This window comes from Sebastes umbrosus, chromosome 5, assembly GCF_015220745.1.
Source record: "Sebastes umbrosus isolate fSebUmb1 chromosome 5, fSebUmb1.pri, whole genome shotgun sequence".
Classification (NCBI taxonomy): domain Eukaryota; kingdom Metazoa; phylum Chordata; class Actinopteri; order Perciformes; family Sebastidae; genus Sebastes; species Sebastes umbrosus.
In genome coordinates, this window is record NC_051273.1 from 10567542 (window position 1) to 10582742 (window position 15201).

General features: G+C 41.0%; 2 protein-coding genes and 1 long non-coding RNA gene across 5 annotated transcripts in view; 2 read left to right on the top strand and 1 right to left on the bottom strand.

Annotated features, from left to right (window-relative positions):
• Nucleotides 1–62: 62 nt before the first annotated feature.
• LOC119488479 (trace amine-associated receptor 13c-like) lies at nt 63–1522 on the top strand. The gene is made up of 2 exons (XM_037770187.1): nt 63–229; nt 472–1522. The coding sequence occupies exons 1-2, from the start codon at nt 63–65 to the stop codon at nt 1271–1273; spliced, it is 969 nt and encodes a 322-aa protein (XP_037626115.1). The 3' UTR covers nt 1274–1522.
• Nucleotides 1523–2163: 641 nt separating this feature from the next.
• Nucleotides 2164–15201, bottom strand: part of LOC119488860 — a 62208-nt gene continuing 49170 nt past the window's right edge. For all 3 annotated transcript variants that reach the window (XM_037770821.1, XM_037770819.1, XM_037770820.1), the window contains 10 exons: nt 14804–15067; nt 14449–14709; nt 12611–12871; nt 10907–11167; nt 10485–10742; nt 9649–9909; nt 8881–9168; nt 7366–7605; nt 7068–7133; nt 2164–3050 (listed from right to left, as the gene is read on the bottom strand). In XM_037770821.1, coding sequence (XP_037626749.1) covers nt 2776–3050; nt 7068–7133; nt 7366–7605; nt 8881–9168; nt 9649–9909; nt 10485–10742; nt 10907–11167; nt 12611–12871; nt 14449–14709; nt 14804–15067 — 2435 coding nt within the window. In that variant the 3' untranslated portion in view covers nt 2164–2775. The remainder of the gene's footprint in view (nt 3051–7067; nt 7134–7365; nt 7606–8880; nt 9169–9648; nt 9910–10484; nt 10743–10906; nt 11168–12610; nt 12872–14448; nt 14710–14803; nt 15068–15201) is intronic.
• On the top strand, nt 3447–6518 carry LOC119488861. Its single transcript, XR_005207042.1, has 3 exons — nt 3447–4131; nt 4644–4747; nt 5376–6518. It is a non-coding gene; the product is annotated as an uncharacterized LOC119488861 (long non-coding RNA).

Sequence of the window (15201 nt, forward strand, 5' to 3'; positions counted from 1 at the left end):
CAGAGAGCTGCTGGACTTCAGTAGCTCTCTGTTCAGATCCACAGTCTCCATCTCTGATGATGATGGAGTCATTGGCAGCAGCTGACTTCTGCTTCCCTCCCCTCAACACCTCCTGCAGGTCAATATCTGTTACTCCTCAGGCTGTGCTCATCAAAACATTGCTGTGCTGCATCACTCTGCTCACCGTGATGCTCAACTTGTTGGTCATCATCTCCATCTCCCACTTCAGGCAGAGACACTTTTCTTGAAATATGACAGCTAATAGTGTGTATGAGTTTAAAAGACCAACTTTAGCTTAGTCCACCCTCTATACAAAGTTTCTGACTGTTTTTAAGAGATCTCAGTACTTTCACTTGCAAATGAAACTTGCATTATGTTTTTCTGTATAAATGTGTTATTAATCATGATAAATGTCTAGTTAATGATATCACCAAACTGCTGTAGTAATAATCATAATGTCTCTCCCTCCAGGCAGCTCCACACCCCCACCAACCTCATCCTCCTCTCCCTGGCTGTGTCTGACTTGCTCGTGGGCCTCGCAGTGATGCCGGTTGTAATCGTCTCGATGCAGACCTGTGGGTTTATGGGTAAAATCACGTGTGCCTCTTTCCACCTGTTGAGCTTCATCCTCACCTCTGCCTCCGTAGGGAACATGGTGCTCATAGCTGTGGACCGCTACGTGGCCATTTGTGATCCTCTGCGCTATTCTTCCATGATAACACCAAGCAGAGTTCAAATCTGTGTGTCTCTGAGTTGGTTCTGCTCTGTCGTCTACAACTTCATAATACTGAAAGATCACTTGTCACAAATAGATTTTTCTAATTCCTGCCATCAGGAATGTGTAGTTGTCGTGAACTACATTTCAGGGGCAGTAGACTTGCTCCTGACCTTTTTTGGCCCCGTCACTGTTATCATAGTTCTGTATTTGAGAGTATTTGTGGTGGCGGTGTCACAGGCACGGGCCATGCGCTCTCAAATTGCAGCTGTCAAATCAAAAGTGACTGTTAAGAAATCTGAGATGAAGGCCTCTGTAACTCTTGGTATTACCCTTTTTGTGTTTATATTTTGTCTCTGTCCGTACTACATCCCTTCTCTAGTAGGACAGGACTCCTCAAGCAGTAGTGCATCAGCTCAGCTTCAGCTGTTCTTTTGTAACTCCACTTTTAATCCTCTCATCTACGCCTTTTTCTTCCCCTGGTTTAGGAAAACGGTTAAAGTCATTGTCAGCCTTCAGGTGCTGCAGCCTGGTTCCCGTGAGGCCAAGATCATGTAGAGAGAAATAATACACTGTATACAAACCGACTTATTTTATGAAAGTTAATTGATGATGACGTAAATTTGAAAACAGGGAAAGTACAATGTTGTGACATATAAATGTATTTACTTCAGTAGGACAGCAAAAAGAAACATATGTGGGCGTTTCTGCAACTATGGGCATTTTAAGTACCAGCAATGACATTCGTATGTTAAAATTTGCCGTGCAATGCTTGATAAATATATATGGTGCTATTACCCACTGACATAGAATATAATTATGAAATGATGTGATTTAATAAAATTTATGAAGCATTTTTTGGGTCCACTTTCTTCATGTCCCACTTCATCTTCATGTTACAGCAACAGCTTTAGGTGTTGCGGTAAAGACATTAACATTAGAATTGCAATATCTGTCATAAAAAAACAACATATTTTATATTTTTTGTGTAAGAAGACTGACATCTATGGTTACTGTCTACATTTTTCAGGGTGTAGAGAAAATCATGAAATCCTCTATTTAAAAAAAAATCTTTTCATATCAATATTTACAATGATGCCCAAAGCTTGATGAAAATTAATTTAAATGTCTCAAAAATATTATAGAATTTAAAACAGGAAAAATACATGAAATCAGTGTTACTGTAATTTTCCGGTAAGGACATTAGAAGGTCAGGTTCTTATGATATTGCTTGAACTTAATTTGGCCATGGGAATAACATATTGGACTTATTAAATTAGGTGGTGTTCCCTTAAAGTAATGAAAGCCCATGTTAACAATGCAAGTTACTGATGTGTTCCTCAGGTACTTGTGTGGCGATCTAGGGCTGCAATAATTAGTCGCAGCTTTAAATAGACACATGCACGTAGATTTAAAAAAAATAAAAATAAAATTACACAGAAGTGGTGTTTTAATGTTTCACTGATTTTTTTTATTCCTTCATCTCCGGGATTGTTAAAAAAAGATCTGCCAAAGTGTTCACAAAATGAGAAGTCACATAGTACATCATAAAGAAAATATACAGCATGGTTTTAAAAGTATTGCTTGATAAATTATCAGTTTATTTGTTTACACTACTTTTTTTTTAGTTTAACAATCATCCAGAGAATCTAATAACCTATATCTCGAAAATAAAACCATTTTTGATAAATAGAATTTCAGCAATATTCTTTTAGACAGCTATTAATGCCACATGCTGCTACGATACCAGCCGTAATGATGAAAATGTATATAAACTATTGCTAACAAAGATTCATAAGCATTCAAATCTAAAAGGTTCACCTCAGGTTTGATCATAATTTAATTGTGACATGCAAGACGAACCCCAAACAGAAGAATTTTGTTGTAGTTTTGTAGTTGTAATTATTTTCTTTTTACAATTTTCCTGCTAAAGTTCTTAGAGATTGAACGGTTAACAATTGTGTTATGAATGCTACAGAGTGAAGGAAACAAACATATAACCCTTATGATGGTGTTTCTGCTGAGTCCAGTGTCTATGTAAGTGGATCTGTGGTGTTTCATTAGGAGGCACCAGTGGTTCTACACTTTGGCCTGGAGTAGTTGCTTTGGGTGATGGTGTTTTTGGCTGCCAGCCTGATGCAGTAGGTGGTCCACGGCTTGAGGTCAGTCTCTTTGTAAGAATCTCCTTCCACGTTTATCACTCTAGGTGGCCGATTGGTCTTGGGTTTCTCCTGAATCACGACTGTGTACTCTGTTGCATCCTTCACTTTCGTCCAATCCAGATACAAGGAAACTCCACTTACATTTACAGTCAGCACTTTTGGGATTTCAAGATCTGAGAGAGAGAGATGGGTGAGAAATTAACACTTGTTTCATAGTACAGGCCTACGACCTATGATGATTTCAGATTCATGATTCATTACTATGTATCACACAGTGAACCTCTGGGTCTGAAGCAAATGAGGAAGTGCCTTAAACCTGCATTCTCTCTAATAACCATCAGGGGGCGACTCCTCTGGTTGCAAAAAGAAGTCTGATTGTATAGAAGTCTATGAGAAAATGAGCCTACTTCTCACTTGATTTATTACCTCAGTAAACATTGTAAACATGAGTTTATGGTCTCAATCGCTAGTTTCAAGTCTTCTTCAATACAGCATGATGTTCATTTAGTAAATTATGGTCCCATTTAGAGTTAAATAGACCATAAAGCAGGGAATGCTTTAGGGCGTGGCTACCCTGTGATTGACAGGTCGCTACCACGATGTTGTCCGGTCTGGGAGTTGTCCGTGTTTTTGTCTTACATCTGAGATTCGCCCTGAGATGCTGAAGGCTCTGGACATTGTTGGGCTGTCGTGGCTGACACGCTTCTTCGGTGTCTTCCCATTTTTAAAAAGGGGGACCGGAGGGTGTGCTCCAATTACCGGGGTATCACACTGCTCAGCCTCCCTGTGAAAGTTTATTCTAGGGTGCTGGAAAGGAGGCTCCGTTCGATTGTCGAACCTCGGATACAGGAGGAGCAATGCGGATTCCGTCCTGGCCGTGGAACAGTGGACCAGCTCTTTACCCTTGCAGGGCTGTTGGAGGGGTCATGGGAGTTTGACCATGCATTATCAAATCACTGGACGAGGGTGCTTTCAAAAGCAGACGGTTCGCATAGCAAAATATCAAGGGAGTAAAGTAAAAAAACAAAACAAAAACTCAATTAAATTAACTTAGTCTAATGTAGTTTTAAAAATGTTTTTCCATATGTTGTCATGTAGGGAGAACAAAATGGCGTGGTGGAGTGAATGATGTAATGGAAGAGTTGATGATCAGGAGTTATGGGAAAAACAAGCTGATGGGAGAACGTGTCTGGAGAGTAAAGAGGAGGAGGAGAGAGAGGGAGGGCAGCGGGAAAGATGATGGAAACGAAGAAGGTAAGAGATAAATATCTCTTCTCAAGAAAAGTTGAATCAGAGGGCTGCTGGCAGCTCTCTGTTCAGATCCACAGTCTCCATCTCTGATGATGATTGAGTCATTGGCAGCAGCTGACTTCTGCATCCCTCCCCTCAACACCTCCTGCAGGTCAATGTCTGTTACTCCTCAGGCTGTGCTCATCAAAACACTGCTGTGCTGCATCACTCTGCTCACCGTGATGCTCAACTTGTTGGTCATCATCTCCATCTCTCACTTCAGGCATAGACACTTTTCTTGAAATATGACAGCTAATAGTGTGTATGAGTTTAAAAGACCAACTTTAGCTCTTAGTCCACCCTCTATACAAGCTTTCTGACTGTTTTTAAGAGATCTCAGTACTTTCACTTGCAAATGAAACTTGCATCATGTTTTTCTGTATAAATGTGTCACCATAGCAATTAATCATGATAAATGTCTAGTTAATAATATCACCAAACTGCTGTAGTAATAATCATAATGTCTCTCCCTCCAGGCAGCTCCACACCCCCACCAACCTCATCCTCCTCTCCCTGGCTGTGTCTGACTTGCTCGTGGGCCTCGCAGTGATGCCGGGTACAATCGTCTCGATGCAGACCTGTGGGTTTCTGGGTAAAATCACGTGTGCCTCTTTCCACCTGTTGAGCTTCATCCTCACCTCTGCCTCCGTAGGGAACATGGTGCTCATAGCTGTGGACCGCTACGTGGCCATTTGTGATCCTCTGCGCTATTCTTCCATGATAACACCAAGCAGAGTTAAAATCTGTGTGTCTCTGAGTTGGTTCTGCTCTGTCGTCTACAACTTCATAATACTGAAAGATCACTTGTCACAAATAGATTTTTCTAATTCCTGCCATCAGGAATGTGTAGTTGTCATGAACTACATTTCAGGGGCAGTAGACTTGCTTCTGACCTTTTTTGGACCCGTCACTGTTATCATAGTTCTGTATATGAGAGTATTTGTGGTGGCGGTGTCACAGGCACGGGCCATGCGCTCTCAAATTGCAGCTGTCAAATCAAAAGTGACTGTTAAGAAATCTGAGATGAAGGCAGCTGGAACTCTTGGTATTTCCCTTCTTGTGTTTATACTTTGTCTCTGTCCGTACTACATCCCTTCTCTAGTAGGACAGGACTCCTCAAGCAGCAGTGCATCAGCTCAGCTGTGGCTTTTCTTTTGTAACTCCACTTTTAATCCTCTCATCTACGCCTTTTTCTTCCCCTGGTTTAGGAAAACGGTTAAAGTCATTGTCAGCCTTCAGGTGCTGCAGCCTGGTTCCCGTGAGGCCAAGATCATGTAGAGAGAAATAATACACTGTATACAAACCGACTTATTTTATGAAAGTGAAGTCAGTCTAATTGATGGTGACGTAAATTTGAACACAGTGAAAGTACAACGTGACATTAGGACAGCAATTTGTGTACCTGTTTATACGTATTACATAATCTGATGGTTAAAATTCATAGAGGTTGATTTTTTTTAATTTGGGAGAGTCAAAAGTGACCGTAGTTGCAGAAGCACCCATGTATGTAAACCACTATACTTTTGACCTTTGCCAGTTAAGATAATGGAGATTTGGTTTAGAAAAGCTATTGAGTTATTTCCTGTCAGTGTGTTTAATATTAGTGCAATTCAAGACTGAACAGTGTCCCCTAATGAATGACGTATAGTAGGTGTAGCCTTTACATTGCAAAGAAAGAAAGAAAGAAACGACATTACTGTATGTGGCATAAACCGATTAAATGGCCAAACAGAGTGAATGCCAATATTAAAGTGGACCTATTATGCTTTTGCACTTTTTCTCCTTCCTTTAGTGTGTAATATTGTTTTTTTTACATGTAAAAGGTTTGCAAAGATACAAAGCCCAAAGCTCACACCACTGGGAGTTACTCTCCCCCACAGAAACAGTGCTCCTCAACTGCCTGAAACACCTCGCTTGAAGTCCCGCCTTTTCTTCCGTAACGCGGTGATTGTTAGTTCAATAACTCCAACGACAACTTTGCATATTCAGACTTTACACCAACTTGAGCTCGACATCAACAACAGCGGCTGCAGCCAGCACATCAACAAAACCGAAAGTAAGACACTTAACACATGCGCAGTAGGTAACCAAGCACTTAACAGTGATGTCACCAAGTAACACCTTTGCATAATGGCTAGTTTGACACGCCCTCAAACAAAGCTAGTTAGAGCAGAGCTGGAGCGGAGTCCAAAGAGTTTAGTTCGGTTGACCAATCACAACAAAGGGCCAGCTGACCAATCAGAGCAGACTGGGCTTTTTGGAAGTTTGGTTGGTTAAAAGTGTCTTATTCAGCGTTTGGTTGTACAGTGGAAACCGAAAGGATTCTCCATATAACCATGATCACTATAAGCGGTTTCCACTGTATGTAGCTCCACCCTCTTGAGTCACATCTGGTTGCAAAAACACAACAAGGCAACGGCCAAAAACCAAGATGGTGACGGCCAAAATGCCAAACTCGAGGCTTCAAAATGGCAGTACACAAACCAATGGGTGACGTCTTGGTGACTACATCCACTTTTCATATACAGTGTACGGTATCACACTATCTCTAGGTTATGTTTTTATACACTTTGTTACGGCTGTATGTGTTTTCTGTGCTGTTGGCCCTTTTCCCTCTCCAGTAGCTCTGCCCTGGTGTGCTGCACTGTTCAATGAGGTTGGGAAGGAAGTGCTTAAAAGCTCCTGTGCCAGCAGCAGAAGGGAGTGGCCTCTGGTGTGGGGACTGCTGGTTTTGCTGCCTCTCAGCTTATGATTTTTATATTGTCTTGTTCGTATTTTTTTGTTTATAAATCTTATGGATTTGAGTGTTTTAAAGGCGTCTTCTGTGGTTGATTTGGGTCAGTGTTGGAGTGTTGTTCGCCCCAATAGGGCTGCCCAAGGGTGGGGCGTAACACACTTACCTTGGTCCAAACTGGCATTGAATATACTGGCCCGCAAATCTCTTCTTCTGCGAGCTCCTATTGGACCTGAGGAAGGTGAGAAATACTTGTTACAAATGTCAGAAACTGGATTTTAAAATGTCGATATAGAGGAAAAAATGATTAAATGAAATAGAACAATAGTTGAATTGGGCAACAGTGAGGAAATTGTAGCTGTTAACTAGTTAACACTCAGCATTGTTTTCTGTGAGGGCCGGTCAAATACTTTGATGATGGTTTCCTGTGTTGTGCTGCAGATGTTTTCACCCAGCGTCTGTACCTATAATGTCTCGGTTAGGGTTGCTCTCTCCCTCTGCATTGCTGGCTGTCACTTCAGTGGCGTCAGGATCGAAGTCGGTCAGCTGGCAGCTGAGCTCGGTGGTGGTGCTGCAAAGCTCAACACGGTCTGCCTCCGACACATTGTAGACACTGTACTCCGTGGCAAACACTGACGCATCCCAGGAGAGCACAGCAGACTCTGTGTCACCAGTGTACACCACATTCTGCGGAGCACAGGGGACTGGGAAACAAACATTGAGCATGCCGTTAACAGAAGGACAGTAAGATGTTGTATTTTAAGCATGCATCATCATTTTTAGGTAACACTTTACTTTAAGTCCCCCTATTTCACATTTATAAGCAGTATACAAATGTCTAATGAATGGTTTATAACACACTATAATGTAGTTGTAAGCTACGTTTATTCATTCAATAATTATAACTTCTCCCATGAAGACATATTTTATATTATTAAAACTGTATTTTACTAAGGGCTGTAAAATTGAATGTGATAATATCACGTTAACACAAATTTGTGTTAACGCCACTAATTTCTTTAACGCATTAACGCAACTCGCGATTTTTAGGTTGTATTGGGCTCAGTTTTAAAGCTGGAGTGGTGATAATGGTATCATATGAAACTACAAAAACTAAAGAATCCATTGGCACCAACCATGTCATACTAGCTGGTTGCAAAAGAGGTTAAATAACGCTCCAAACTTGCGCTGAATTTTGGCGAGGAAAAACTGTCATGGCCATTTTCAAAGGGGTTCCTTGACCTCTGACCTCAAGATATGTGAATGAAAATGGGTTCTATGGGTACCCACGAATCTCCCCTTTACAGACATGCCCACTTTATGATAATCACATGCAGTTTTGGGGCAAGTCATAGTCAAGTCAGCACACTGACACACTGACAGCTGTTGTTGCCCGTTGCCTGTTGCTTCAGTTTGCCATGTTATGATTTGAGCATATTTTTTATGCTAAATGCAGTACCTGTGAGGGTTTGTTTTGTGTTGTCAATTCATTTCCAATAATAAATATATATATACATTTGCATAAAGTAAGAATATTTGCCCACTCCCATGTTGATAAGAGTATTAAATGCTTGACAAATCTCCATTTAAGATACATTTTGAACAGATAAAAAATGTGTGATTAATTTGCGATTAATCACGATTAAGTATTTTAATTGATTTACAGCCCTAATTTGACTATATTGTCAATCATACACTTTTTGTTTATACACCAGCCTCCACTTATGGTATAATTGTTGAGAAATACATTAATTATCTTCTTAATGTTATAGTGTGTTCTAAACCATTTATTACATGTTTATATTCTGCTAGTAAATGCTAAATAGCGGAACTTAAAGTAAAGTGTTGCCAATTTGAATTTTCTCCACATAAACTCAAACCCAAAAAGAGAGAGGAAGAACATTTTTGTAAAAATATTTACACTAAAAACATTCTTCACCTTCTGTATAAAGTCAGGGATGAGTGCAGTGTAAAGTTACCTGAGACTCCAGTCAAGGCACTGGATGGCTCGCTGACCCCGGCTGAGTTTCTGGAGCGTACTGTGATGTTATACGCTGTGCTGCAAGGCATCGGGAAGTCAAAGAACGTCATGGGCAACCAGTAAGAAGAGACGTTCATCAGAGCCCGTGGGCTGTCTTGGATTCGACCGACTATCTCCACAAGGTACTCAACATCGGGACAGTTGACCCTGTCCCACGAAATCAGGGCCCAGTGAGCTTGGCCTATCTTCTGCATTCGAACATTCAGAGCAGTCGGAGCGCATGGAGCTGAGGAGGAAAGAGATTAGAGATTAAGGGAGTATTTTATTAGCCCACATACATTTTTAGCTCTTGTTCTTCAGGTGTAGTTTACCAGCATACCACTTGTTCAATTTAGTCCTTTGAAAACACATTTTAAAGAATAAAATAACTTAATCTCTGGACTTCTTGGTGGGATATACTGATTTTTACACTATCTTTAGCACCAGACTAGCTGTACTACATTGTAGGTATTAAACCAAATGGCAGTACTGATTATTGTATTATACCTGAGCAAAACATTTTTAATATCTATGTAATATATTTAATAAACACATCCCTGAAGCCCTAAAAGAGCCCTAACTGAGCTTTTCAGTAAAATAAATATAATTCTTGCAAATACGTAGGACTAGAGGTAACACATATCCACATATTTTGTGCTTAATTAACTAATTGGAGTTAATGTGTTAATTATGGTGAACTGTGATATTTTTGAGCTCTAATATTTACCTGCTCCCGCCTGCAGAGGTGCACTGAACGAGCTGTTGCAGACGCCGTCCGAGGCTTCAACAGAGAAATTGTAAATGTCGCCACATTCTAGGCCTTCGATGGTGCAGAAGGTGTCGGCGCTGTCACAGTAGAGCGCGTCTCCGTGCATAGGTTGGGCGCAGCCGAAATACTCCACAGCGCCCTCACTGGGACCCCAAGACAGCACGGCAGAGTTGGTCTCACAATCAATATCCACTGCGAGACCGGAGGGCTCACAGGGCACTGCGACGATAGAGATGAAATAGTTTGAGATTCGAGCAGGAAGCAAATCCAGTACGCTCTACTGTTCCTTCAGTGTGTCAGTTTAACTTGATGGTGAACCAAACAGTAGAAAGTAGCAGCTAGATAGTGCATATTATGATGATTAGTATCGTAACAGAACAACAAGGAAAAACTACTTTTTAAAAAACAGGAATTGATTATTAATGCATTATAGCATGAAAAGAAAACAATATTGCAGTATCATAATGGAGGATGTCTATGCATGATTTCCCAGAGGGCTCTCTGCTCCAATTAGATAGCTTCCTCTTCTGTTCTTAAAATATGACTATTTTATGGCTGCAAGTAGCAATTTGAATACTTTGTCAATTAATTGATTATTTGTATTGTCTATACAATGTCAGAACATTCAGAAAAAAGCCCATCTCGCCCTTGTTTGGTCTGAAAAAACAGTCCAAAACCTGAATATATTCAAACAAAGAAAAGCCACTGTTTGATGTTTTAATTGCCTTGTTTTTTTAATTTTAAATATGTGCCCATGGAAAGCAGAATTGATACTAATGAAATAAACTCTCTACCTGTTCTGAAGGTCGAATTGCTGGGCGGGCTGGTGCAGTTGTCTCCAAGGGCGGTGATGCTTAAGTTGTACGGCTGTCCGCAGTGCAGGTCAGCCAGGGTGCAGTTATTCACTGAGGTGTTATGGTTCACAACATGTCCATCCATCCCTGTGGCGGTCACTAGGTGGGATGTAGCCACAGGGGAGTGTCCCCACGTCACTGTGGCTCCATTCTCCTCACATGATGCTACCACTGTCACATTGACTGGGGCACAGGGCGCTAAAGAGGACAGAATAACCTTAAATATTTCTCTTTGTTTGTATATTTACATCCCCATTAGTTGCGAGATATATCATGTGTCTTTTCTTATGTCATTTCTAAATAAAACTAGTAATGATTAAAGGAATCTGCTTCAGTGAATCAGACTGAAAAATGAAAAATACCTGTTTTGAGCTTCTTCGGTGGGCTTCTGAGGCTGCTGCACTTATCAGAAGACACTGATACAATGATGCTATAATGCATGCCACACTCGATATCCTCGAGTACACACGAGTTGGAAGAGCTGTTACAGTAAGTGAAGCTTTGGTCGTGGCCCTCAGCGGTCACCAGGTAGAGCGGCGTGTCATCCATCATCTCCCATTCAACCAGGATCGTGTCGCTGTTGCATTGGATCTCTGCACTAATGGACGTTAGAGCGCAAGGACCTACAGGACAGGACGCATATATGAAATAATGATATCAGATTAATTCAAAAATGCCTTTGAAAAGCTGTTAAGAAAATTTAAGCATTGTATCCTACCTCATTTCTTGTTCTACTTAATCTTTCAGAAAGGCTGCCTTGTTAAAAGGCCTCATAGGTGCTTCATAGCATTAGTCCTTTATAAACCCTTTAAAACCAATCAGATACTACTGTATTCCTTTGATATTCATGATGCTCCTTCCCCTTTGAGTCAGCAGATGGAAGTTTTTTAAGATTGAAAAAAATCTCAGCCTGCTCTAACAACTTTGTGGTTTTAATATTGAACTGTATGTAGTTTATTATATAGCTCAAAATAGAAGCACAAAGTAAATCCTATATCACAGATGTTTAGTTGTAACCCTAAAGGACTTAACCCAGCTGTTCCCAATCTAGGGGTCACGACCTCTCCAATGGGTCACAAGATGAATATTGGGACAGAAAAGAAGAAAAAATATTTGTTTTGCCCCACATAGAAATTACTTTTGTGGTTTTACTCATATATTTGCTTTTCTGTTAATCATTGATAGTTTTACCTCCAACAACTACTCAAATACACAATCAGACTTTTTGAAGGGAAAGTCACTGTTTGAAGAACAAATGCATGCTGCTTCATTTTAAGCGGTCACAAGCCGAAAAGGTTGGGAACCACTGACTTAACCCATAGATGTCAGTGTTACAGTACTTTTGTGCCAGACAAGATTTAGTGTTTGGTAATGCATTAATATGGTATTCGAGTAAGGGTTAAATCAGCAACAACTGGACTTGGTTTAGATTCTTGAAGACGTTTCATCCAAGAAGCTTCTTCAGTTCTGCAGAATCTAAACCAAGTCCAGTTGCTGCTGATTTAACCCTTACTAGGATACCATGACCTACATGACTGAGAACCTTCACAAACATTAATATGGTACAATGTTTACTGGATCATTTTCCTGGTAAACTTTGAAAGACAACGCTTAAAGGTACAGTTTGTGGGGTTTGGTGGCATCTAGTGGCGTGGTTACAGATTGCAACCAACTGAGTTCCCCTCCGCTCACTCCTCCCTTTCCAAGACTGCGGTAACGTGAGCGACCAAGAACAAAACCGTTGTAATGCTGTTCGCCTCGCTCAGAGGCCATCCTTACCATAATAAAACTACTTTAGGAGCAACGGAAGCCACGGTTTTGCACTCTGCGGCTCACTTTACCGCAGTTTCACAAGCGTGAAGAGGACACAATCCCTATGTAGATATGAAGGGCTCATTCTAAGCTAACGAAAACATAACAATTCTTTGTTTCAGGTGATTATACATAATATAAGATATAAGAAAACATAGTTGTTTTTTTGCTAATAGATCCCCTGAAATGTTACACACTGGTCCTTTAAGCACTTAAAAAGCGGTATATTGAGAGTAGAGATTATTGTTGAATACCTGTCTCAAGCTCAAAGGTGGTGCTGTGATTACTGTAGCAGTGATTGTTGAAGGCAGTGACGTGGAAGGTGTAGAGAGTCCCACATTTCAGATCTGGGACATTACAGGGAGAGGAGGTGGTTCTGCAGCTGGAGTTGTGACCTCCGACCCCTTGGGCCATCACATAGTAGCCGAGGGCTCCTGCTGCGAGGTCCCACGTCACCCAGGCATCGTTTGATACGCAATCCAGACGGCCCTTAGGGTTCATGGGCACACATGGAGCTGTGGAGGGAATTCAGAGTTTTATACCTCCATGCTTTACTTCTTATTCCCTCCTTTGTTTAAAGACATTCTCCAGACACATAGGGATGGCAGGAATTATATTATGTCAAACATACATAGCATTTTTTTGTGTCAAGAGCAGATAACCTGTGTCATATATACTGTATGTAGAATAGCCAATGTGCACCACCGACAAGCACTTTACAATTATAACCGATTATTTTAGTTCTTAATCAGGCAGTAAGGGAAATACACTTATACACCAACTTTCCGAGAATAAGAAGAAATAGTTACAGCATGTAACTCCCATCGATGTATTTCTTTTGTGTGTGGATTAAACAAACGGAATACAGGATATTAATTAGTGAGCTTTAGAGGTGTTGGTAATCACAGTACGCAAGCTACTGTCGGACAGTTGCCTCTCGGCACCAGCTCCTTAATATCATGAGCATTAATATCACGTGACCATAATATTAATCTTCTCATCTGAATAAATTGAATAAGTGTATTTCCCAAAATATTCAACTGATCCTTTAAATGTAAAACACACAACAGAAACACATGCAAACACACAGCTATATAAAAAAAAAAACTGCTGTTGTAACACTCATTGGCCCCTACACCCTCTTCCTACACACTTCCACTTTGTTAGTGCATTCGCGTGGAGGGTCCGCCATATTAAGTGCCATCCCAAACCAATTAGTGGGTTATGAAACCCTCCAACAGCGAGCCTGCATCGATGCCGACTTAACCAGCTGCCTGTACTGACCACGTGCAACACCGTTTTGTGTTCGTCATGAAACACGCTCTGTACAAAAATTCAAGTTTCATGCGATTACCGGTACAAACAAAAAACTAAACTGCTCAAACTAACATAGACGTTTAATACTGTCATACAGACGTTAACAACTTAAAGGTTACGTTGTATTTAGGATCAAATATGTCTCGTCTAGAAAACGATAGATGTGTTCATTCGATTGCAAAGTGTTGCATAATTATATACAACATACTGTACATAAATAACATATATTCATTATTTTTTACACCTATCAGCAGCTACAACCCCATCATAATCTTCAACTGTGCGATACTCTAGTTTATTCTGACATTAGCGCTGCATTTATTTATATTGTACATTTAAACTATATGTATTTTTACTATTCTTGCATTTTTCAGCATTATTTTTTGCACTGTTTTTATATACTGTAGTACAAATAATTCACATATTTCTTATTTATATTTTCTTATAATTTCTCTATGTTATATATTTATATTCTAGAACGGGAGCAAAAATTTCCTCCAATAAATTGGAGTCATATTTATTTTCTTTGCTGGAGAGAGGGAAGTTCATCCCAAACCTTGCCGCTGTATTTATACCCTACACCTTAAAGAAGGTGTCAGCTGTGAGTGTGACTCCATCATGGAGTGGGAGGGTGTAGGGGCCGGATTGTACCTGCTGAGTGTGTGAAGTGTAAGTGAATGAATTTCTGATCTGCATAGCCAAATCCAGGGCATCATGTCATTAACACACGTGTAAATATTGTATTTGAACAAATGGACGTCTGCTTGAAGCTTACCTGAGGAAGTCTCTACCACTGCACTGGGCTTACTCTCACAGTCATCTCTCACAGACTGCACAGTGACGTTGTAGTGCTGTCCACACGGTAGATCGCTCAGGGTGCAGGCAGTGCCGCTGGAGTTACAGTAGAGTCTCGCCCCGTGGTTGCCCACTGCCGCCACATGGAAGTACTGGGCGTCGGGGTTGGGGGACCAGGACACAGTCATGGCCTCATCATCACACTGTGCATCAACAGTCACATTCTGGGGTGTACAAGGTGCTGAGGGGGGGAGGCAGAGGGAGGGCAGGTTAATATAGTATTGTTGAACTACTCAGGATTTCTATGTTCATCATCATCATCATGTTTACAATACCTGTCCGCACGTATGCCTTGTCACTCTCTACACTGGAGCAGGCCTCATCCCGGCCGAACACGCTCACATTGTAGGTCTGCCCACACTGCAGGTCGGTCAGGTCACAGTAGGTCATGGTGTTGTTACATTCAGACTGGTGGCTTCCGTCTGCTGTAACACCCACCGCGTGATAGGAGAGCGCTCCGCTGGCTGGCTCCCACGTCACTGCAGCGGAGTTTGAGTAGCACCATAGGTCAGCCTTGACGTTGGTCGGCCTGCAAGGAACTGTGAGAGAGAGAGAGAGAGAGAGAGAAGACAGATGAGCAGTGAGACGACAAAGTTCCTGTTGCTTAATATTAATATACTTGCATGTATAAAAAGAGAGATGAGATAATTCACATGTCAGCAACACATTTTAA

What these genes read in the sequence shown, in the direction of transcription:
- LOC119488479 (XM_037770187.1), top strand. Translation starts at nt 63, where the DNA reads ATGGAGTCATTGGCAGCAGCTGACTTCTGCTTCCCTCCCCTCAACACC. An exon ending in ATCTCCATCTCCCACTTCAG is followed by an intron (nt 230 to 471) that starts GCAGAGACACTT and finishes CTCTCCCTCCAG; the next exon opens with GCAGCTCCACACCCCCACCA.